At 37.1% G+C, this 23,618-nt stretch overlaps 3 protein-coding genes across 4 annotated transcripts; all 3 read right to left on the reverse strand.

The window, feature by feature from the left end:
- Positions 1-400: 400 nt before the first annotated feature.
- On the reverse strand, positions 401-9,262 carry cndp2 (carnosine dipeptidase 2). 2 transcript variants are annotated; one of them, XM_057355212.1, is made up of 12 exons: positions 9,142-9,262; positions 8,722-8,834; positions 8,475-8,618; positions 7,780-7,942; positions 6,854-6,942; positions 6,049-6,249; positions 4,280-4,364; positions 3,899-4,059; positions 3,242-3,406; positions 3,022-3,163; positions 2,611-2,758; positions 401-2,408 (listed from the first exon to the last, which is right to left on the reverse strand). In XM_057355212.1, exons 2-12 carry the CDS (start codon positions 8,779-8,781, stop codon positions 2,342-2,344), a joined length of 1,425 nt encoding a protein of 474 aa, XP_057211195.1. In that variant the 5' UTR covers positions 8,782-8,834; positions 9,142-9,262; the 3' UTR covers positions 401-2,341. The 2 variants fall into 2 exon arrangements, with proteins under 2 accessions (XP_057211195.1, XP_057211196.1); XM_057355213.1 differs by having other exon boundaries at positions 9,112-9,205.
- Positions 9,263-10,589: 1,327 nt separating this feature from the next.
- On the reverse strand, positions 10,590-12,283 carry txnl4a (thioredoxin-like 4A). Its single transcript, XM_057355214.1, has 4 exons — positions 12,150-12,283; positions 11,689-11,862; positions 11,482-11,585; positions 10,590-11,111 (listed from the first exon to the last, which is right to left on the reverse strand). The coding sequence occupies exons 2-4, from the start codon at positions 11,839-11,841 to the stop codon at positions 10,940-10,942; spliced, it is 429 nt and encodes a 142-aa protein (XP_057211197.1). The 5' UTR covers positions 11,842-11,862; positions 12,150-12,283; the 3' UTR covers positions 10,590-10,939.
- Positions 12,284-13,126: 843 nt separating this feature from the next.
- On the reverse strand, positions 13,127-20,231 carry adnp2b (ADNP homeobox 2b). The gene is made up of 4 exons (XM_057355452.1): positions 19,983-20,231; positions 18,018-18,135; positions 17,793-17,885; positions 13,127-17,691 (listed from the first exon to the last, which is right to left on the reverse strand). The coding sequence occupies exons 2-4, from the start codon at positions 18,123-18,125 to the stop codon at positions 15,094-15,096; spliced, it is 2,799 nt and encodes a 932-aa protein (XP_057211435.1). The 5' UTR covers positions 18,126-18,135; positions 19,983-20,231; the 3' UTR covers positions 13,127-15,093.
- Positions 20,232-23,618: the final 3,387 nt, after the last annotated feature.

Here is a 23,618-nt window from a genome sequence, read left to right on the forward strand (position 1 = left end):
TATCATTACACAAAAGTAAAAATTACAAAATGACGGATTCAGAAAGGTCCTCACCTTTTTCCATATTATGTATATTTTGGCGGGTGCTGGTTATGTACGGGGTGATTTAGAAAGTGCCAAGTTGCACGAGCATTTGTCGCCATCTAGTGGCATAAATAAGAAAATGGCTGAACCGCACAAAAAATAATTTTACTGCTGATTTAAAAGCATACTATAAGCTCTATCGTTTAGCCCTGTGTCAAGGGCGGTCTAGACCTCCACAGTATAGTCAACAACCTTTTGGACCCAGAGGAGAAAGAATTATCTTTACATTTTGGCCTAAGTGAGCTACTTTGCATCTGCAATATCAGAGATCACATGTGGTCACATACTGTACGCATTTGGCAGATGCTTTAATCCAGAACAAATTACAGTACATTTAAACTATACATTTCATAAGTATGTTCCTTGGGACCCACAACTTAGGTGCTACTAATGCAATGCTCTACCAACTGCCATAAGAACAAATGTATCTTCTCACAACCATAATCATGCAAAAAATGATTTGACACCCATGACAACAATCAATCATTGTAAACATCAAACCAGCTACACTATTTCACGGTTATAGTAAGACAACCTGCATTCACTACGAGGTCTGGCATTCTTCTAAACCAGTAAGTTCTGATGAAATGTGGCTGTGCTCCTCACGGCAAGGCTCGGTAAACAGTTTCATATTCAGATTCTCCTGCTTCGCTTCTCTTCCTACTGACAGCCATTGCCACAGGCCACTATATCTTACAAGGCCGATGTGCATTTCAACATGGTGCACTCAAAAAAATGTCAGATGGGCCAAAGCTGTTCCGAACAGAAGCAGAAGAGAGGGAGAGAAGTAAAAAAAATCTTAAGGGCAGAAATGGGCTGTCTGGTCACATTTAGAAACTCAATGTCATAGGAAAATAGCGCCACCAGACAAGTTTGTCCATTTGGATTCATTCACCTCCCTTCGCTATGGATGCGTGGTACCCGAGGCTATAGAGGAGGTAGGTACGGGATGAAAGTGGCCTACCGCTCATATTGCAGACCCACCAGTGTGATGTCAGTCCACCTGTGAGCACCAGACATCAGCTTACATGCACATACAGTAAATACACACTCAAGCATAGTTTACGCATGCTCTTCTAAATGATTTATTGTGAAACTAAATAAGAAGGATGTCAACTGTTCAAAAAAAAGAATAAGACTACATTAAAACATATAGGTAATGAAAGGGGTCTGTTTACCGATTGTTTTTACCTATTCACACATACAGTCCCTCCATGAAAGTGTCTCTACAATTTAAGCGAAAAAAATATTAAATCAAAGTGATAGTTCAACTAAAAATGGAAATGCCTTCATTTGGTCACTCTGATGTCATTCCAAACATGTATGACTTTGTTTTCCAGAACACAAAAGAATATATTTTGAAGAACGTTGGTAAGCAAACAACAATGGACCTCACTGACGTTCATTGTTTGAATACAAAACCACTGTGACATTACTCAAAATATTTTGTTTTGTGTTCCACAGAAGAAAAGAGTCACATAGACCATTTTGCAAGAGGCTAACAACACTATTCCAGAAATACTTCCCGTTTCACTTTTTTAACACTACATAACACTTAAAACCGAATAAAAATGTTAAATGAACATCATGAAGACTTAATTCATGTGAAATAAAAAAAAAGAAAACAGGAAGTGCTTTAAGGACCAGTGTTGTTTACTTCTTTGAAATGGTCTTCACAGACGAATGACATGAGGTGAGTAAATGATGCATTTGTGAAGGGCAGTACCAAAGATTAACTGTGAACTAAACATTTTTAGAGCTCAGACTGTCCACGGCTACATTTAAAAATTTACAAGTCGTAAGCATTTATATAAGTAATCAAAGTTTCATTTATTGACATCATTTGCACTTTATGGTGTGCATATTCAATACGCGTGCCAACAGATTATGCCCAATAACATGACATCATAGTTCATAATAATGCAAGCCATATCTTACAAAAAAAGATATTAAGACACAAAAAGACAGGTGTTATGGCCAGTAGTAAATGAACAGGGTGTGCTTTTTTGGATTTAAACTGCATGTTTGTTATTTTATACAGATTTCAAATGCATTTCTTATGCAATGCAGCTGCTTAATACAACCAGATTGTCAAGGCTCAGTAATAATACAAGCATCTGCCAAGCAATATTCACTCGCCATTTCCTTACCAATATATAAATGCCACCAGGGCTGTACGCTTATCTGAGTATTACATATCTTTGAACCCCTAAATACAGTATATACCAGCCTACTCAAGCCGAGCCGGAAATTCCATTTAACTAAGCTGAGAGACCTCATAGAAGTAAGCTCCCAACATCTTGGTGCCCTGAATATAGTTGGATCTGTTAAGGCAGAAAAAAGAAGGAAAACACTGAAAGATTGCCACTGTCATTTTCTAAGCGTCAAACAGAAAATAATTCTTAGTTTGCCTATAAGTGGGATCATGTGATTGTTAATTATAAATAGTGATAATATGTTCAATATGTAACTGTTTCGAAAACACATTTTAAAAAGATGTTTGTCATAGTTATGAACAAACATTACCTGTTGAGTTTCTCATTCTGTGAGTGAGCTCCATCGTCAGAGGAGCCAAGAGGAAGTAGCATAACATTTTGTCCCGTAGCTTCTTGGAAGGTTAGAGTCACGGGGATACTTCCTCCCTCACGGGTGAGGTCAGGCTCCACACCAAACACTAAAAAGATAGAGAGAAGTCAGTCACATTGTAGTAAACGCAGATGAAAATAATAAACCAGCCCAGTTTGCATGCTCGAGTAGTTAAACGTAAGTGCAGTGCATTGAGCAACGGTCATTGTGATAAGTAGGAATAAGATATCATAGACATATTGGGCTCAAGGTTAAAGTCAAAACGACCTTAATGTGTGGTTGACTGAATGTAGATATAAGACCTTGTGAATTAAATTTCATCTACACAGCATATTGACCCAGACGTCTTACCAGTTTTCATAGCTTTCCTGCCCGCCATATAGTGAGGATGGTTAAAGTCAGACACCCAGGCTTTGGCTCCATGCCCCATGTATGCCTTCAGTTTGTTGGGACTCTGCAATGCCGCAAACTTCTTTTCCAGATGAGTAACAACCTGTGTGATAAACATTTCCACGCAAGTTCTCTTTTATAAGGTACACAGATGATAATGGAAGCTTTAAACACTACAAACCTGTTTTTCCACCACTTTAGGATCCATATCAGGTACCAGGCGGAGAGAGAACTTGCCGATGACTTTACGAGGGATCACAGTTTTGGCCCCTGCTTCGGAGAACGCTCCCTCGATGCCGTGCAGAGAAAGAGATGGGTATCTCCAGCGGTGCATGAGGATTTGCTCCTGTACGGAGAACACAAAACAACAAGTTAAACATACAGTAATCGAAATATAAGCAGATTCTATAGTTGATTTTAATAAAGAATTCCTTCAAAATAATCATAGAGGCTCAGTTGCGGTGAAAGCTGCACTTTGGTCAAAAATAAAATACAATTATTAAGTGTTGATATTATGAATACCAAAGCTGATATTGATATTTTGAATAGAAAAGCTAAGTCAGATTTAAACCGCAGCTTTTATTTGGAAGCAACAACTACAAACTTGGTCGGAGATTTTGCTTTTGCCCAGTTGTCTCAGTATACATTTCATGTATTTTTGTGTACTCCGTCAACTTAAATCCAATCTTATTGTAATATACTGTTGCCTTACTTTAACAGCACATACAAAGAATATAATGTTATATCACAGACTTTTGTGGTTAATTTTTAAAGAACTGTGTAGCACTAGTTGATACATTCACCAGTTTACACACAAATTAAACCAACTGAAAGTTACCTTGGTTTCATGTAGCAGTTTTTGTGCTCCAACATCTTTGGCGTATTCTCTCATATCAAACTCAATCTTCTCATAGAGTTTCTTTTCCTCATCAGTCAATTTAGCCACATCGTCGTAAATCCCAGGAATGACAATCTTGCCCTTACTATCCACCAAAGAGCCTGAAAACAACATTCATGCACATTCTAGCGTAGAACCTCCGGAAATTGACATAAGGAATAAGGAAATTGTTGTAATATACTGACTTTGTAAAACAACAGATGAGACACAGTGAAATCCTGTGCAGTCCAGGAAATTTCTATCATCTTGACTATCTTTACAACCAACCTACTGACCCTATTTGCTTCAAAAACAACCATGTAGGCATCTGCCCAGTCTCACCCATTAAAGCTATGAGGTCAGTCATGGCCTCATGAACAGATCCTCCAAACACTCCCGAGTGAAGATCTTTATCACAGCATTCCACCTGGAAACATAAGAAACATTCATGTCAGACACAAGATTCTTTAAGATAAAACTTTCTTCTTAAAAAAATACTATTACTAAAATCACAGCGCATGATGCACTCAAGCCTTATTAAGCATCACTCATATCCTCTAAACTCATGGCTTTTTATTTTTAATGGCTCAGGAGTTGATTTCCATCAACAGATTTCAACATTTTTGTTGTTTCATGAAGGTAACAACAATACTTGAAACCGCAGTCTTTTAGTGTGCCTTTATTTTTTACTAGACTTCATTTGTACAGTATAATTACCCCTGAGATGCACACACAGTATATCAATTGGCGGACATTCATAAATCAACTGAAATACCAAAAAGTTTTTTTTCTTAAAGGGGTCACATGACACAGCTAAAACGAATATTATCGTTTGTTGTAGATGAAATGCATTGTGTATACACGATTTAAGGTTGAAAAACGCTGTATTTTCCACATACCCGTGCATGTTTGTATCTCCTCTTTGCCCCGCCTCTCTGAAACGCGCAGATTTTTTTACAAAGCTTATCGCTCTGAAAAGCGAGGTGTGCCATGACTGGCCAGTTAACCAGTGCGTAGTGATTGGTCGAATACTGCAAGCGTGTGACGGAAATGTAACGCCTCTTACCGTATTTGGAACATCAGGTTCCAAAGCAATTGTACTGACAGGTACGCCCACCTTACTTGCATATACATTTGGGCAGTCTTACTCAAATCATACCACGAACTGAGGTGAATTTGTGGGGGTGTGGTTACACGAGGCATTTCAGGCAGGTCTGGGTGAGCATTCGCTTTTAGATAGAATGCATCTTTTGTTCCGACACTTCAATTTTTGCAATTTTACGTGTCTAATACATGCATGGGCAACTTATACGTTTACATTTACGCATTTGGCAGACGCTTTTATCCAAAGCGACTTACATTGCATTATCCTATACATTTATACATAGGTATGTGCAATCCCCTGGGATCGAACCCATGACCTTGCGTTGTTAACGCAATGCTCTTACCACTGAGCTACAGGAAAGCTATATAAGGTTATAGCACACCAAAAACACAGAAAAACATGTATTCGTGCCATATGACCCCTTTAAAGCTCAGAGTGTCTAAGGTTCCTACAGACAAAGTCTGTAAGTCCAGTAAGTCATTAACTCAACTCAACTTTATTTATATAGCGCTTTTTACAATTTTCATTGTTACAAAGCAGCTGTACATAAGACATATTGACTATAAGCAAACCAATTAAAGTTGTACCTGCAAAAACAAGAAAAAGGTGAAAACAAAGAAGACAGACATACCCACATACAAAACACTCCACACACACAATATGCACACGTACTACTAACACACACATACACATACACACACACACACGTACACAGACAAGTGCGCGTGTGCACACACAAAGACACACACGCACACACACGCACACAGTGAGAGCACACATTTAAGATAAAAGAGAGAGAAGCACAGGTCAAATATAACAGACTATAAATTCCTATATGCAATATTAATTAAGTAAAACTTTAAAATTCTAAAGCAGCCCCCCCGGCCAGGCAGATGCAAAACAGTGGCGGGGAACCCAAAACTCTAATCGAGAAAAAAAACCTCAGGAGAACCCAGGCCCAACCAGGGGATTCCAGTTCCCCTCTGGCAAAGAACGTATACAGTACCTCGATAAAGAAGTAGCAGATTCCTCTCAGCCCATAGGTAATGCAAGGCTTGGTCTTCCCCAACCAGTAGTTATCAGAGATGCAGACGTAGTCGACATTGTTAAAGAAAGAATCTTTTCGGGAGAAAACCAGCTCGTCCAAACCCTCTGACCCAGATTCCTCCATTCCCTCAAAGCAGATCTTTACATTGATGGGAAGTTCCTATGACACAGAAGATTTTTAGTCTTTCAGAACCTTTTTCAGACCAAGGACCCCAGAAACAGACCCTATTTTTTCATTTGAATTTTTACCTATAACAGTATGCATTTAGTACCATACATATTAATACTAGTAACGTACTGCAGTACTGCTGTGGACCCTGTTGAAGACCCCTCGTGTAATTAAATTACCTTGTGGCTGTTTTGTACATTTGGTTTGGCAATAAACGATAAGACAAACATTATCAAACAACCTTTAGACTGTATTGCTGTCAAGCTCTCAAAGAGTCTTTAAGAGGAAGTTGGGGGGAAAGAGTAATCTGAGGCAACCACAAGATACAAGCAGACTTTTATGCAATGTGATCTGATTTTTAAAACAATTATATTTTGCACACAGTCACATGCAACTGAAACTTTTTATTCAGTCATATTGAATGTCATATTAACCAGATTGCACAATGCAGGCTGTAATCTTCATTTCAAGCGAAAAGCCTTCATAGTCACTGATATGTGCTCGTAGTGCATTTTGCTGCTCTGAAAAGTAATATAAAAGGACTTTGCACAGAAGTTTAAAGATTAATAAGCATATAGTAAAAAAGTGTTTGCACCTGTCCAATCTTCTGATAGGCCTCAATGATGTTGAACCAGGCTAGAACAGGTCCTTTGTCATCAGTAGATCCTCGTCCATACATTTTACCTTAAACACAATTAAATAACGTGTCTTCATAAAATTGTATAATGTCAGTGCATCTCTAAATAGGATCTTTGCAAGTTGCAAATGCATGGCATTGGTATTATCAAATTCATGCTGTTTATTTTTTAATGTCCAGAGCAAATACTAGACAAAACAAAATGTTGCATGTCTTAATAAAATTTCAATAGGAAGCCAGCTGTATTAATTTTCATTAGATTCATTTTGCTGTTTAAGACGAATTTTCATTTCTGCCAGCTTGAAAAGAATTGTGGGAATCAGCTGACAGGTCACAAGACTTGACGTCAGATCAATCTCAGCAAAAAAAGGACAACAGGATTTGTCTCGAAACCACTTGGGGTTGGAGGAACGCCAATGCAATATGCTGAGTCATTGAAATGTCTTCCGTTCCGTGTCATCAGCCACATGCAAACATGACAAACTTTTGTTCTACAAAACACTTAACAGGTTAAACGCAGTGAAATATTCCCTGTGGGAATATTCACTGAGGGAACACCATTCACAGAATGCACAAAAAGCTGATCAATTGATAAACCTTATTTGCTTTATAGAGTAAATATTACAATGTCCTTAAAGTTGCATTTCATGCAGTGTGTAATGTTGCTGTGTGTGAATATAAGCAGTCTGTCAAGTAGTAAAGCCGAAAGTGAACGAATAACAAAGTTATTGGCAAAGGAGGACCTTAAAAACAACAAAATATTTATTCTTTAAGAAAAAATTATGTAATGCATTACAACCTTTAAAAATATGTTAGGAAAAGTTTCGAGAGACTACTATTGTACACCTTCAAAAAACCTCAGAGGAGCACTTGTGTGTTCATACCGTCTTTTTCCACCAGAGTGAAGGGAGGTGTGTCCCAGCCATCCTCGATGTTGGCTGGTTGAACATCTAAGTGTCCGTAGATGCACACAGTCTTCTTGCCTGGGTCTGATCCAAGTCTGCCCAGAACTATCGGAGGAAGAGGGATCTCCTCACCTCCTGGTAACTAAAACAAGACCAGGCTAAATAATCTGAATGGGGAATGGTCACATCTACTGTACAAGCAAGCAGCTGCAGTCATTTACCTAGTTACATGTTACACCGCTTAATAAGGTCTGTGTAACAATGCACATTGCACAAGTCACATAACTTCAGTTGTGTTTTATAGTACTTTATAGTACATCCATGGTCACTGTGAATAAAGTCTTCTTTTTTGTAAAAACACACATTTCTAAAATGACACACAGGTCAGTAAATAATAATCAAATATTCATTTTGGAGTGAACTGTTCCTTCAAGGAAAATGTTCTCTTGGTTTAACTTGAAACATTCAAGACATAACCACAATCTTGTGACACACACAGTCAGGTGATCAATAGCCACAAAAACTCTACCGAAAAAGAATCCGCTTGCAATACAGCAGCCAAATTTAAATATTGCCAGAAAACTACAATATTTTATTCACAAGCCAGACACAATCATCAGAAAAATTAAATATACACAGTTATTAAATATAAAATATTTATTAGCAAAACCAACCTTCTGCATCCCAATGTCAACCATCTCAGTAGTTCCACCAAGTCTCTCGATATCTTTGGCTGCCATCTCCATCATTTTCTTGATTTCCCCTCGTTTTTCTGACCATGCAGACACGCTCTGTACAGCGACCCATTCTGCCAGGCGCTTCATAGAGTCACAAAGGGATTACAAGTTAAAGTTACTACATGACAACTGGGAAGTAACCGGCTGAATGTTTCCTGGAAATATAAAGAAAAATGAGAAATACCTCAACGTATTGGTCCTGGTGCTCGTCCACATATTTGAAGAGAGTTGGCAGGTAAGACATTGTTCAACTTTGATCCAATCACTCAGTGACCGAAAGCAGTCCGACCTTTTTGCCTACAAGAAAAATTGACGTGTTGTAATTGACTTTATCTTGCAGGAAAGCACAGAAACTCCTCCCAGCACAGTAACTGCTGACAAAATCATTCCTCATATCGTGATTCGTGACAGGCTGGCTAAACCACAAATTACATCTAACGTTACTGTATTCAAAACAAGCCAATGTAACGTTTGTATCTACTGTATAATATGTTTAACAGCTAACATTAACCGCAGCATGGACATCTTTTTAGAAAATGTTTAATCATCTACCCTCGTATTATTAAAAACAAACCGCGATTTCTAGAGGTATTCATTCATTTACCGGCCTCCAAAATGAAAATTGTATCAAATTTAAACTGTTTTATTTTCAAGCCAAGTTGTCTTCCCACCGGTGGCGTTGTGAAAAACGCGACTCGAGACTTGGGCAGAAAAACAATTCAAAATAAAAGTCTGAGAGGACCGCATTTTGCCGCATAGAAATAACGTTACAGTACATACTTGTCAAGCATTCAGTGGCTCGGTTATATGGTATTTTGAGATTTATCATAAAACAAACATAAGAAAAACAAGGCCACCAACCAACAGGGTCCGTGTACCATCTGATCAATTGATTATTCCATTCAATATAACAAGCGGAAAAAGAAAAAGACCGTTTTTTCCGTTTGCACAAAAAACGATGTTTTTTCGTCTTATTTCAGCTTGAAACGGGAAATCCAATAAATAACTAATTTGATGTTTTGGGTTTAATTAAAATAGTCTAAAAACTATGCCTATGCACAATCCTAACGTGTGTTCAAAACATTGTATACAAATATTATGTTGTGCAACTTCTATTATCTAAAGTGAAATAAAACTGAAGCATTTCAATATGAATTGTGTTAAAATTATTAGCTCCAAAATGGAAAAAAATCACCTGTCACTGTTTTGAGTTTTTCAAATGTTACTTTACACTTACCGTGTCTACACCGACGCGACGCGACACGACACATGGCTTGTTCTGATGGGATTGTCGCGTCGCCTGTGTCCGGTTAAGACACGGTGTGAGTTAGGATACATATAGAAAATTTGGGGCGGTTTCCGGACAGGGTTCAAGCATAGTCCCAGACTAACTTAAATGTTAGAGGTGTCTTGATCGAAAACAACTTACACTGACATAATAAATATATCAGTCTGATTGTTTTGTCTCAAGATGCACACCTGCAAACGCGTCCGTTATGGCCCCATACGTTAGCGGCCCACCGGGAAAACGCTTGGTACGCCAGATGGCCAGTCCGCCCCTGCCTTAAATATCCAAATAAGGTCTAGTGCTGGTTTAAGATAATCTCGGTCCATGAAACCACCCCTTTATCAAGATATATATTTGCTTAAGATACTTTGTGTAAAATTGTTACAAAAAGTAGTAAATATATGACAAACATTGCTTCATCACTATTGCCCTTATATCTACATAGCATACTTAAATACCGGCTATAATGATAGAATGAAGATATAGGACCCCTACATCTTTGTGCTGAAGTGACAGTTGCTAACTTGCTAGTGTATGGTAACCTATACTTGCAATGTGATCTCTACATCTAACCCATCTAGTGAATAGTTAAAACATAGTTAAATACAACTTGTGAACACACACAGGTGAACACCCCAGTAGCTCCTCTCCACAGATATCTTTAGATGAAGCTTAAGCTTAAATCTTTACATTGATGGGAAGCTTAAACTTAAGCTATAATCATACACAACTTAATTTGTCATTTAAGCAATAAAATAATATATTTATTTTAAAAGTGAAACTGTCGCAATTACACAACAGCGTTGCTTAAATTTATAATGGTAGTTTAGAACTTGTTGTATAAAGTTCTAAAAAGGATTCACTAGCACTTCTATGGCTAAACTATAGCTCAGACATACAAACTGCAGGAAATATTTATTCATTCCTTTAATATAAAGTGGCACTTTCAGAAGGACAAAACTATAAAAAAAGATCATAAACAAGTTAAAACATTTATACATGGGTGGAATTCAAGCAATTAACAGTCCAGTTGACCTTATAGCTGAATGCTCAGAACGTGTCAGACCAAGATGTTGATGAGAAAAAATATATACTGAATAAAAAGGAGCAGAAATCAATATCTGTATTTTGTAGAATAGTCTTTAGGAGACACCACAAGACCCCGTCCTTTCCTGGCTCCCCTGTAGACAGTTTCAACAATATCTATCATCTCCTGCTTGTCTTCCATGGTCCAGTTTATCTTGTTGTTATTACCAGTTCCAAGATCAATCATGATGTGCTTGTTCCTAAAATACACATGCAAAAAAACAACACAAAAATCTATTGTGAGAGATAGTACACACTTTGAAACAAGATCCTTACAAAGACAGTAAATGTAAATCTTGGGTCAGACTTGGTTGCCTTTATTTAAAGTGCAACTGCAGTAATACAAAAACTAAATGTTTGAAACGGCAGGGAAAGATAACTTTACACGTTAATGCTTTAAAAAAAACTTCCAAAAATATTTAAATCACACAAGCAAGCATTCTTTCTTCATAAACTTATAAAACATAAATGCACATTAAGACATTATTATTATTTATATCAATAAAAATGATGCTTCACTTCATAAATCAATGGAAAGTCATTCATTATTACAACTAGCCCAAGGCTTACCTGAAAAAGAACATGACTGTACAAGGGTCATACAACTCGTACATCTTGTTGAAATCTGGCACTTCTGTAATGTCCACTAGATAAATTACTGCAAAATTCTTGACCTAGGAAAAGAGTTCAAACAGCAAAAGATCATGTGTCAATCAGATATATTCCTCACATTGATGTATGTTTTCACAGACGATTTAGCTTTTAAATGCTGCATACCTTCTCTGCAATACTGTACAAAACTTCATCCATTTTCATACACGTAGGGTCCCAGTCGTGGCCAAATCTAATAACTATAACACGATCCTCCTCAGATAAAATAGCCTGGTCTACTTGCCAGCCATTGTGAAGATGAGGAAGCATGTAAGACATGTTTGAGATTCCAATGCAGCTCTACAAAGACATAACGTTCAGGAATGAACACACCAGTGTTAACGTCAACAATTAGTGTAACGTTACAAATGGCACAGTTTACGTTAGTAAAACCTCACAACTGCATTTTCTCAAATGCAGTTTTCTTTTTTTTAAAGATACCAAAATGCAGTGCATAATGTTTACATTTTACAATTTCATTTCTAGCTAACGTTAGCTCGTAGCCTACTTTCTTTGAATATTCTATTTAGTTATCGTCAGTAAGTTATAAAGCAACAAAATAAAAGAACGTAAATTGCAATTCGTACCTTACAGCTTTTGAATGTAAACTTGATTTCTAGCGTTTGGATTAAATGTGTCTTGAAAATGTAAAAGATATTAAACAACGCTCACTGGCGTTTCACTGCTTCAACGATGGCAGCCGATGCAGGAAAAGTCCTCAATATCGCCTTCTGCTGGACTGGAGCGGAAACGCGCAGTTCTCAGACTTTGAGAAACGGCTGCAGAATGGTGTAGAAACTCGTGTAGAAATACGTTTTGTTATTAGTGTTATATATGTATAATTGTTATATATGTATAATTCTACCACTCGTTTAAAAAACATATTATAAAATGTATATGCAAATATTAAGCCGAAAACATAGGCGATGTAGTATCTTCGACATGATGTAGAAAGTTGTTCACATAAATTTGAGTTACATGTATTACAAATATGAAAAATAATCAGTAGTAGCCTATATTAAAAAATATGTTGCTTGTATGTAGTACATCAAAAGTGGTTATAGCATTAATTGCTGTATATTGTTATATGTTAACCTACACACCCCTATTCACAAAACATTTTATCTTAACACTAAGAGCTCTCCTAAACAGCAGTAAACGTTTTAGTTAAGAGTTTCCACTTAAAACCTATTCACAGTGCTGCTGAGAGCAACTTTTACTAAGGAACAGAAATAAATGTTAAGCTAAGAAAAAGGGCGGGGTTGACCTCGTTGCTATGGATGATGTCAGCAAGTTTACTGACTATGACCACAGTGATTGGCTGATAGAGGATTGGTCTCTGTCAGTCATTTAATCATAGAAATATTATAGTATGAGGTCTCATGCTGACATATTTAAATTAAGATCTTAAAACAAAAATGTAGTCATATTCAAATAAAATGTTTTAATATTTATTGCCGTATTCAAATTAAGATAAAATATACACTAAATTACTAATTCAACAAGTGAAGAGTTCATTTACAAAAACAGATAACTCATCAAAATTCAAGTTTTTATTGTGCATTCCAATTAATATTAATCAAATTGTTTGTTTTTTATTGAGTAACAATAACTTTTAAAAAATACAGCTAACAAATACAACAAAACACAATAAACATGATTTTTGAATTATTTTAAAAAAGGAGTTATCTTGTGCAAATAAACTATATGTTCATATAAAGTAAATGTTCAGCTAATTGTAAGCATTTTGTCTGTCTCATTAACAGTTAGCAGATATTAGTAGTCTTTATGGTTGAGCTCATTGTCATGAAATCTTTCTAAAATGTTTAAGTTTCAAGGTAGACTGCCAGTGTTACAGCCATTTTAGGATTGTTGTGAGTTGGTCTTTGTGACTCTTAGTGAAGTCCTCTTCACTACTCCTAACGTCTCACAGTTTTAGGAGCTAGTTTTAGTGCTAAAACGCTTTGTGAAATACTCTTAGCACAAAAAATTAGGAGTCCTAAATTTAGGACACACACTCATTATTTTTAAGTTTCACCTAAATCAGCAAGTTAGGAGCTACTTTTAGCCTTAAGATGTTTTGTGAATACGGGCCCTGGTCAACCCCGTTATATTTTAGCTAATTTTTCAAAGTAGCCATGCTACACTACTCGGTTTATTGAAACATTTCTTATGATCTTACAAACATTTTCATCCCAACACACATGGGGCATGTGTTGTAAATGAATTGCCAATTGTGTATTTCTTTACAAAACCTTTTTAAAAATTTGAGAAATGTATGAATGCAGCCAATAAGAGTCTAGCACACCTGGGATCTTCTGATTAAATAACAGGTGATACTTTAAAAAAAGTTGGTTAAACGTTTGGTGAAAAGTTTGTCACAACATCATTCCAAAAGTTTTGTCATATTTAGGACTATTATTCTTAAATGCAAAATAAACAAGTAATCCTAAAGTTTTGGCACTGTATGTAAAATAATAATTGAACTTCTTATGATATATGTGAACCTTTTTACTGGTTTAAAGTGATAGTTTGCCCAAAAATAGAAATGCTGTCATCATTTACTCACCCTCTTGTCATTTCAAATCTGTTAGACTTTTTGCACGGAGTACAAAAGATATTTTGAAAAATGTTGTTAACTGGACCCCATTCACTTGCATTGGTTTTGTGTCCATACAATAGTATTGAATGGGGTCCAGTGCTGTTCGGTTACCAACATTCTTCAAAATATCTCATAAAGGTTTGAAATGACAAGAGGGTGAGTAAATGATGACAGAATTTACTTTAAATAAGAAACTGTATTTGATGTAAGCTTTGACAAAATGTTCAATATTGAACTGGTGAAATAAAATGAGTTTCCATGTCCTGATGCTTACAAATATTTTGTAAAATGTATGTTACTGCAATCAAATCACTTTCCAAAACTCTAATATTACTTGAAAGAATGTCATGTAAGCAGCATTCATTTATACTAAATAGAAAAAGTCTTGGCAAATCTGTCGAAACATCATTTAAATACTATATTTATAAAAGAATAAGGCATGATAGAACGTATCTGACAATACATGGAAGTGAGTTATATGAAGATACATGGTATAACATAGAAAGAAGATGGTTAACTTGATAAATGCTTCAAAGGTTCCAACAAAGGTCAAAATGTTGGTTTGGCAAACAAAAAAAGGTACAACTTCACAAACATCTAAGTTTTCAATTGTAGAACTAGGCTATGAAATCAAAGAATCTTCTTCAAGTTAATAAACTTACATGAAACAATGTAACATGCTTTAAATGCATTTATCATTTTAAATGTTTTAATATGAAAAGCTAAAACAAACAAACTACACAAGTATTCACAAACATTGATGAACAGCAGCCAAACTAGAACATATTATTTCTGTTTCATCCTCTCAAGTTTTACCTCAGTTCATTAACACTGGATTCAGAGTGGAACATATTTTGCATTTGCATTTTAAGTACAAACTAACAGTTTAGGTACTTGGTAAAATTTGCATTGTCCTTACGATTGGGAAGCTACTCTTGCTCCATCCCCACCTCTGAATCTTCCGTCACGGTGGCTATCTTTTCCGGCTCAATCTCGGGAATAAGAAGATTATGATTAACTTTCATCAACTCTGCCATGTTGAAGCCTAGAAGTATCATGGCCTTGTTTTTCTGCAAGTGTCTCATACATTTGGTACGTTGCTTGCTGAACTGGCAGGAAACATCGCTTTTGTTTAGCAGTAACCGGCCACTCAGGGCAGTGACCTCCTTTTTGAGCGGGTAAGGCTGTGTATTAAAGTATTTGTTGACAAATTCACGTCGATCATCAAATGAACGCAACTCTATTCCAGCTGGATCCAACGTGAATTTTACAGAGGGATCAATGACGACTTCAGGTGTAGGGACCGTAATTGCAGCTAATCTTTCTTTCTCTAGTTGCTTTTTCCTTGCCAACCGTTCTTCTCGCTCTCTCCTATTTGCCTCCATAGCTTCTCTGAAGGCTATTTCCAGTCGCAACTTGCTCTGTATCTCTGCTTCCGTCTCTGGCAGTTGTACGGCAGGAACGGAAGGTTGGACTGAAGCTGGGGTTGGTCCACTAATCTGTTTCGGATGAGCTGGGTATGATACTACAGCTCTGTTTGGTATAGGAGTAACAGCTAGTCCAGAACTCGTTTTCTCAGCATCTTTGAGACCCTTAGGTGCACAGCGACACTTAGATAAATGGACAATGATGGCCTTGGTAGTGGTCTTCCCTGTGTACACACCTCCACAGTAAAGGCATCTGTATGATGGAGTTTTAAGTATGGCATGCAGAGTGGGCACAATGAAATGCTTTTCTTTGAGGTGCATGTGATACAATTCTTTGCTCGGGAGCTTCTCAGAGCAGAAGGGGCACTCAGTGTTATTCGAATTGGGCGTGGGCGCATTGCAAATTGCCTGAGGATTGTTGGGCAACATCTTCACAAAGATCAGATCAAGGGAGTTGGTGACCAACGCAAGATTGAGCTCTTTATCACCCATTATTAGTTTCGGGGCTGTGGTCCTGATGTCAAAATAAGGGAAAAGCAGATTCCCTGAATCGTCGGTGTAAAGTCGGTACTCTCGCCTCATGAATTCACAGTTGTTCTTCTGGGTCACATCGTGATCAGACTGCATATGGTCAACGAGCTGCCTGATGGAGTAAAACAGCCCAGTACAAAATAAGCAGGTCATGCCGTGAAGCAGATGTTCAAAAACGCCCCTTTCCGATATCAAGATCTTACACGTCAGGCATTTCACCGTCTTGTCTGGCATCTTTTTCAAAAAAGAAGCACGGGCGGCCAGACCAAGCTTGGGCATTTTAGAATAGTCTTTGTGAACCTCTGGATGGGAGTCGTAGATGTCAGATGGGAAAAGCTCATTGCAAATAGGACACGTGATCCATTTCTTGGCTTGCTTGGGGGGTGGCAGAGAAGGGTTTTGCTTGTTTTGCTGAGCTGGTGGGGTGTTCTGGGACACAGGCAGTGGCGCTTTGTTGCCTCCTTGGGTGTTATTTCCCTGAACCGATAAGACCTGCAAAGGTGCAAGAGTGTAGGTGGGCAAGCCATCGACTTTGTTGCCTGTGGGGACCAAGTGACTCAAAAGGGACTGAGAAGTAAGCATGGTTCCTCCAGCGGTGGGCTGATTTAAGTGTAATCTTGGAGTAACGATGAGGGACTGAGAGCCTTGCGGTCTAACGACAGGTACGTTAAGGCGAACGCCTGGTGGAAGGACAATTTGACGAGGTTGCAGTTGACCAGGGGCGCTCATTCTGATCTGGTGGGAAGGAATGCCGTTTGGTGCAGGCGGCACTGCAGATGCAGGTGAAATTAGGTTGTTCTGAATCGCAATTGGTACTCCAGGCCTTAGTAAACCCTTTGCTTCGGCACTTGCAAGTTGAACTAGGGCCGAAGCTTGAGTGGGAAGAAATGCTTGGTTGGTTCCTGAAGCAGCAAGCACTCCACTGTTTTCCACCCCAACAGCACTCAGAGTAGAGGTCGCTGAAGGCTGATCCTTCATCATTATGACAGCAGAAGCTGCTTGGGATTTTGGTGCGAGGGCCAGGTATTGTTTCGTACTTTCAGTTTCGCAAATTAGAGCTCTGATGTGCACGTCCAGCTCCTTGTGCTTTTCTGAAGTCAGAAGATGATACAGTAAGTGTTCCGATGTCTCAGCTGACACGTAACATCTCTTGCAGTAGAATTTCTGAGATGTGTCTCCAAGGGATAAGAGGTCTCTCTCCGATCTCTGCCCAGCATATTTATTCAAGGTGGCTGTGTAATGATAAAGGAGGACGTGTTTTTTCACACTGTACAGAAGAGTATCTTGCATGTGACATTTTCGACACTGAAATATACTGCCACTTCCTGCTTTTGGAGGCAACTGGGGGACTGCAGGAGATTCGAATGGTGTGTCCTCTGCATGGAACAATCTGCAGTGCCTGAACACTGCTCTGGGGTGGGCTATAAATGGGCAGGAAGTACAGGTCGTAAGTCTGCACAGACGCTCCTCTTCATCGTGGTATCGCTGAATATGGATTTTGTATGTATGCCATGACTTGGTAGAGAACTGACACAAGCTGCAGCACAATCCTTGCGTCCGATAGTCCCACTGATAATAAAGATGGCGGCCTGGTTAGTCACACATTTATAAAACATCACTGTTCAAACATGGTTAACAGCTTAATTACATAGTGAAGATTTAAAGATCACCTTCTTTTTCCACCGGCCATCATATCCATCAGATAAACTGTTCCAGTCTGTGGCATCAAAAATATTGTCCCCTGGGAAATATTCCTGAAGCTCCTATAAACAAAAGAGAAATAAAGAAAAGTTATTTTACTACATAATGTAATATAAGAGAAAGTATTTTGCGCACATAATTTCAGTTCTGATTTGTCGTGTTTCGTTGCATGCAGACTTCCAAAGCAAACATACCTGGCCTAAACTAAGACATTCTTCAAGTCCGATTTCTCCAAGAATGTTTTTTACTTTCCTTCTTGTTCTACGGATCTTTTCCAACCCTCTGACCGGAAACTGGTACATGGTCCCACACCTGAAAAATAATCACTTTGGTTTCTGTTTGAAAACATGAATATTGTAGTCTATACAGACTGGTCTTCTATCATATACATCAATATTGCATGATAGGATTTAAGTCAGTGAATCATATTTGTCAGCGTAGCTCATTTAAATCCATTTGGATTTGTAGTCTGGACAGCAGGAATACAAAAACAAACCAAATTCAATTCTAATCACAAACAAAAAGTATATATTTTTAAATGCATTTCACACCTGAACTCTGATCAGAGTTATTCTGAGCACATAGGTAACATTGTACACAATGCACAGCAATAGATTGAACAATCTGAATGAGTGAGCAAATATATCCCCAAATATACTGTCTCTCATGCCTCATGAATAGAGAAAACACCAGTTTTCTGCCTGCATATAACATTAAATACTAACAGTTTAACACACTCCGTTCTTGTAGTAAAATAAAATCTCTCAATTTCATTACTATGGCAACCGATATAGATATAGCAGATATTAACAAAACTGTCTGAACAAGGGATCCAATTTCATTTAATCTGTTACCCGAATTAGTAAAATTCAGCTTTATCTATGTAATGAATTTCTATACTTCTCTGGTCTTTCATGTGAAGAGTTTTAAATTATTTTATGCTCAAACATCAAAAGACACTCTAGATAAGTATATTTTCAGTTGTGACATAATGTACACATGCATTGTACTTTAAAATTGGTCTATACCAGCCACTAAACTCTTGTAATACATAATTCATGAGCGGTCTAAAAACTAGGTCAAATTTCATATTTAACCCCAAAGTGAAAAGAACAAAGAAAGATATTACAGTATAAACGTTTTATTGTAAAAACATTGTATTATTGGTATAAAGAAAATAAAGAACAGTAATAGTTTTTGATATTACAGTGCATGGTATAATTGCAATTAGACATTTTAATTATGTTCACAATCAACGCCATTGTGAGTATCAAAGATGACTGTTATTAAATTACAGTAACTGCAATACCTTATACAACTTTAATTTGCATAAATAAACTAAAGAAAAATAAATTAAACCATGGTTTTACTACGTATACACTGAATATATATTTGTTGTAAAGAGAATGTGGTGTGCTTAACTGTTATAAAAATAACGTCACCCCTTAGGAAAATTAACCGTGATTTTATCATAATAAAATAGTAGTAACCTTTTTGGGCAGATTGATTACCATTTGTAAAACAAAGGTTAATTTTAGTGACGCAAGTGAGCTTCCCATATCTTCCTGTTTAACATGCATAACACAATCTGATATCAACGTGATGTACAACGAAAATGTTTTACTCCAAAACACGTCACAATAAAACGATGAAAAACCAGCTAAAATTACAATAATCACTAGCCAAATACAACGCAACATTCACAAGTTGGACACAAAAAAACAAGCAACTTCGCCGACAGATACTGTGTGGCCATATGCCACATCTATCCCCCATATCAGACAAATCCCTGCAGAAGTTACCATTTGCATAGCATACATGTGCTCGGTCGAATATCTCATTTTGCACAACCGAAATATGTATCAGCATCAGTCAAACCACACCAAGAGTTCTACATTCAAATCACGAGGTTGTGCAATATAATTCGTATATTGGATACTGTAAATAATCGAGCGTTTCCTATCCAAGCATGAATTCGCATCTCATAACAACAGCTTTTTCCCGAGCAGCGCGTTTCTAAATAACGCAGTGATGTCATAAAATAATTTCAGTGGGCTTCGTTGTACTTCCCGCGCACCACGCCGTCATACCGAGCCAGCTACGACTGTAAGCAGTAGCTAATGTTCTCTCTCACTGCTATCTAATTGTGAGGATATTACCTTTTTTCAGCGCCACACCGATTCTGGGAGGGGTTTTTGTTACTTTCACCGATCCGTGCGCAAAAAAACGATGATAGAGGACGTGGAAGCCCAATAGGATGTTCCAACAATTAATCTGCACTCTCAAACATGAACTAAATGAATGGAGCGTTATTGTCAGATTTTAGAACTAGGACTCATTTATTGTGCTTGCCGTTTAGCGTCGAGAAAATGGCGCATTGAACAACTGGGAAGTGACGTCGGGTCAAAATGATCATACTGCCTGTCTTATCCAATCAGAATAAAGTACGCTTGAGCTGGAAAAACTTTGTTGTGTAGGAATCGCGATGGTTCTAAGTGGTCATCACGTAGAGGGTCATGTCCAACTTTTCGGTCGTTAACTACTCAGAATGTGATTAGTTGCAGTTTTTCAAAGGTTCAACATAAACAAGCCTTTATTTAGAAATGGTCTGGCCAGAAGGGGGCGCAATGCTTGTAATGTACAGGCTTAGCCACTAGAGGGCGCTCTGAGCAGTCATCTGGTTACTGGGCAACAGCACAAGATGGGCGGTCTCTAATCGGTGAAGTCATATCACACCACTGCTCTTCAACCAATAGACGAAAAACATATAGCTAACGCTACAAGTTTTTGAAATTTGTTACTATTCAGTTCATGGTCTGTTTTTGTATTAAATACACAAATAAATAATACAGGATTTAGCACATTTAAATGAAAGGTTTGATCATTGGCTACTATTCGTCGCAATAAGTTTTACATTAACTTTACGTTATTTATTAAAGAAAAATGTGAAAGTAAATATTTCTAAGCTTCGACATCATATTTTTGTGCAAATTCTAGTGAACATTTGATTTTTTTAATTAGATAAAATACAAATATTTCAAATATTACTTTATCGACCATCGTACTTTAACATAGCACGTTTTTTTATGACAGAATTGCCACTTTTTTTAATCGATGCATTTTTTATTTTGCAAAACATGTGTTCATCTTTATCAGGTTCAAAAGCGCAGAACAGCTAACAAATTTTTCAATCTTGTCTTCTCAACTCCAAAATGCGCTTTTAAAAGCAAATAAAATTTTTATTGAGTTATCGAAAATTGTCTAACATGAAAAAACAAGTATTTATATTAGTTGATTTAAAAGTTATATATATATATTAGGGCTGTCAAAAGATTAATCGTGATTAATCGCATCCAGAATAAAAGTTTGTGTTTACATAACATATGTCTATGTACTGTGCTTATTAATTTTGTATTTATAAATACAAACACATACACAAGTATACATATTTAGGTAATATTTACATGGATTTATTTATATTTACCAATAATTGAAATTATATATAAATGTTTATTAATATTTAGATTTTTCTTAAATATATGCATGGATGTGTATGTGTTAATAAATACAAAATTATTATGCAGTAAACAGATAAATATTATGTAAACACAAACTTTTATTCTGGATGCGATTAATCGTGATTAATCTTTTGACAGCCCTAATATATATATATATATATATATATATATATATATAATAAAAATAACACAAATTTTCATAAAACACTTATGCCATCTATTCACGATAACATATAGGATGTATTTTATTGAAATTGAAGATTATTATGCCCTACTCGATGCAAAGAGCAGACCATTCGAAGCGTTAAGGATGCAGGGCGTTCAAATGTACTGTAGGCAGGTATACTTCATTTTCAAATGCAAGGTGTTCAGCTGTTGTACTATAGACGGCTTCATTGGACGCACACGCCTGGCCTGAAGTTAACTTCCGGTCTGTGTTTGGTTATAATATAACAATTTATTCAATTTATAAAACTACTCAACTGTTCTTGATTCTTTGTGGAGATCTACCAGAAGTTAAGTTTTGTTCACATAACGTTTGTTTATGCTGAAACCGTCTATAGAAAAACAATTATTGCTGGTAATTTTTTGCCAACAAATATTAGCTTTGTAATAGCATTTTGTTAAATATGGCAATTTGTGTTACTGGTTAAAATTAATTTACATTTTTGTATTGTCACTTCTTGTGCTGGTTGGGGTAAAGAAACAAACCTCATTTAGAAAAATTAATTGTGATGATCACATGGTCAAAAATTGTGTTAACTTGGTGTTAAATGGTGTAGTCAGTTTGCAGTGACATTCATGACACACATTGTTTTGTCTTCAATGCTCATGCCAACTAGTTTTTTGGTCAGCTACATTATTGAACTTGCCAGAATTTACTTGAAGACCCACCGAAGTGCCCTGAAATGTGCAGCTTTATTTCACCCAGTGGTGTAGTCTTCAGCCGTGTCTGAATTCGCCCCCTATCTCCTATAGCCTATAGTGCACTATACCGGGTGTCCGACATTTTGAAGTGTTGTCCGAATTCTGAGTAAACAACTCATTACCTACATTTTTTACAATTTTTACCCACAATGCATTCTGATTTTGAGTTTACATCCGATGTACACTCGCTCACTTATATTTCCCATGATACAACGCGAATCAAACGTCTGATTAGAATCAGCTGGATGAGAGTGAGTGACCGTTAATGCCACGAATGTACGTTTATACACTTGTGTTTGTTCTTGTTGACAGTTATTTTCTACTTTTTGAGAATAAACAGATTAAATTTGAATGTTAAATATATAGCAGTGTTTTATTTTAAATAAGTAATTTTATTAAACTTAATAAATCTAATAGTAAATAAACGTGGCAAATATTTGTTTTGTTCTCTTTTTAAAAACTAATAGCCTATAATAAACGTGACAAATAATGTAAAAATGAACATTACCAGTTTACAAAACAATCCATAAAGCCACACAGGTGTAATATAAGCGTTATGTCGAATGTCCGCGACAGTACTGTCAGACGAAGGCTATAGGCTTGTTCGACTTGATGCGGCGCCGCAAGATCCGACAGGCGGATGACATCAAAGTACCGCGAGAGCCATTCGAAAAACCATAAAATGTTTGGTTTCGAATCGCTCTCGCGGTACTTCATGTCATCCGCATGTCGGATCTTGCGGCGCCGCATCAAGTCGAATATTACGTCAGTGTCCGAAATTGTTCACTCATTTTCATTCACTTCCCCATATAGTGGACTATCTAGCATTCGTTATATAGTGAACAATGCATGAGTGAACAAGTGGGCGAATTCAGACGCAGCTCTACGTGTACACAGGTCTTCCTCAATTGGCGGTCCGCGGTCCGGTGTTTGAATATTTTGGTTGTTTAAATTGAGCCGCGCGTCTACACAACGGAGAATCACATCACGCGCGCTCTCAGGAACATTTATGTAATTGATCTTTTGCCGCTATATCCTCTAATATCTTTATTTAGCGCCAAACGCGCTTCATTTGAACCCTTTCCGCTCTGCGCGTGCTGCTTCTCTCCCGCCAAAGACGGCGCGCGCATGAAGAGCAGCAAACACGTGCTTCTTTTAACAACACTAGTGCAGACACGCAGAGCAGGTAAATGGACACACAACAGTAAACAAAATGCAGTAAATATTGAAGCATTTGTATCCGTCAGTCTGTTTACTATTTGCTATATGTCTCCAACATTTCAACCAGATTTGTGATATTTTATTAACCATAACGTTTTTATCTACATTTAGCATTATTGATCAGCATGT

This window comes from Triplophysa rosa, linkage group LG16, assembly GCF_024868665.1.
Source record: "Triplophysa rosa linkage group LG16, Trosa_1v2, whole genome shotgun sequence".
Lineage (NCBI taxonomy): Eukaryota > Metazoa > Chordata > Actinopteri > Cypriniformes > Nemacheilidae > Triplophysa > Triplophysa rosa.

Excerpts from the sequence above, each read along its gene's own strand:
- cndp2 (XM_057355212.1), bottom strand. The coding sequence starts at position 8,781 with ATGTCTTACCTGCCAACTCTCTTCAAATATGTGGACGAGCACCAGGAC. Across the intron at positions 6,250-6,853 it reads CCTATCAGAAGATTGGACAG|GAACTTCCCATCAATGTAAA; the intron begins GTGCAAACACTT and ends TCTGTGTCATAG. Across the intron at positions 3,164-3,241 it reads CTAAAGTGGTGGAAAAACAG|GTTGTTACTCATCTGGAAAA; the intron begins GTTTGTAGTGTT and ends TTTATCACACAG.
- txnl4a (XM_057355214.1), bottom strand. The coding sequence starts at position 11,841 with ATGTCTTACATGCTTCCTCATCTTCACAATGGCTGGCAAGTAGACCAG. Across the intron at positions 11,586-11,688 it reads TGTACAGTATTGCAGAGAAG|GTCAAGAATTTTGCAGTAAT; the intron begins GTATGCAGCATT and ends CTCTTTTCCTAG. Across the intron at positions 11,112-11,481 it reads ACAGTCATGTTCTTTTTCAG|GAACAAGCACATCATGATTG; the intron begins GTAAGCCTTGGG and ends TGTGTATTTTAG.
- adnp2b (XM_057355452.1), bottom strand. The coding sequence starts at position 18,125 with ATGTACCAGTTTCCGGTCAGAGGGTTGGAAAAGATCCGTAGAACAAGA. Across the intron at positions 17,886-18,017 it reads AATGTCTTAGTTTAGGCCAG|GAGCTTCAGGAATATTTCCC; the intron begins GTATGTTTGCTT and ends TTTTGTTTATAG. Across the intron at positions 17,692-17,792 it reads ATGGCCGGTGGAAAAAGAAG|TGGGACTATCGGACGCAAGG; the intron begins GTGATCTTTAAA and ends CTTTATTATCAG.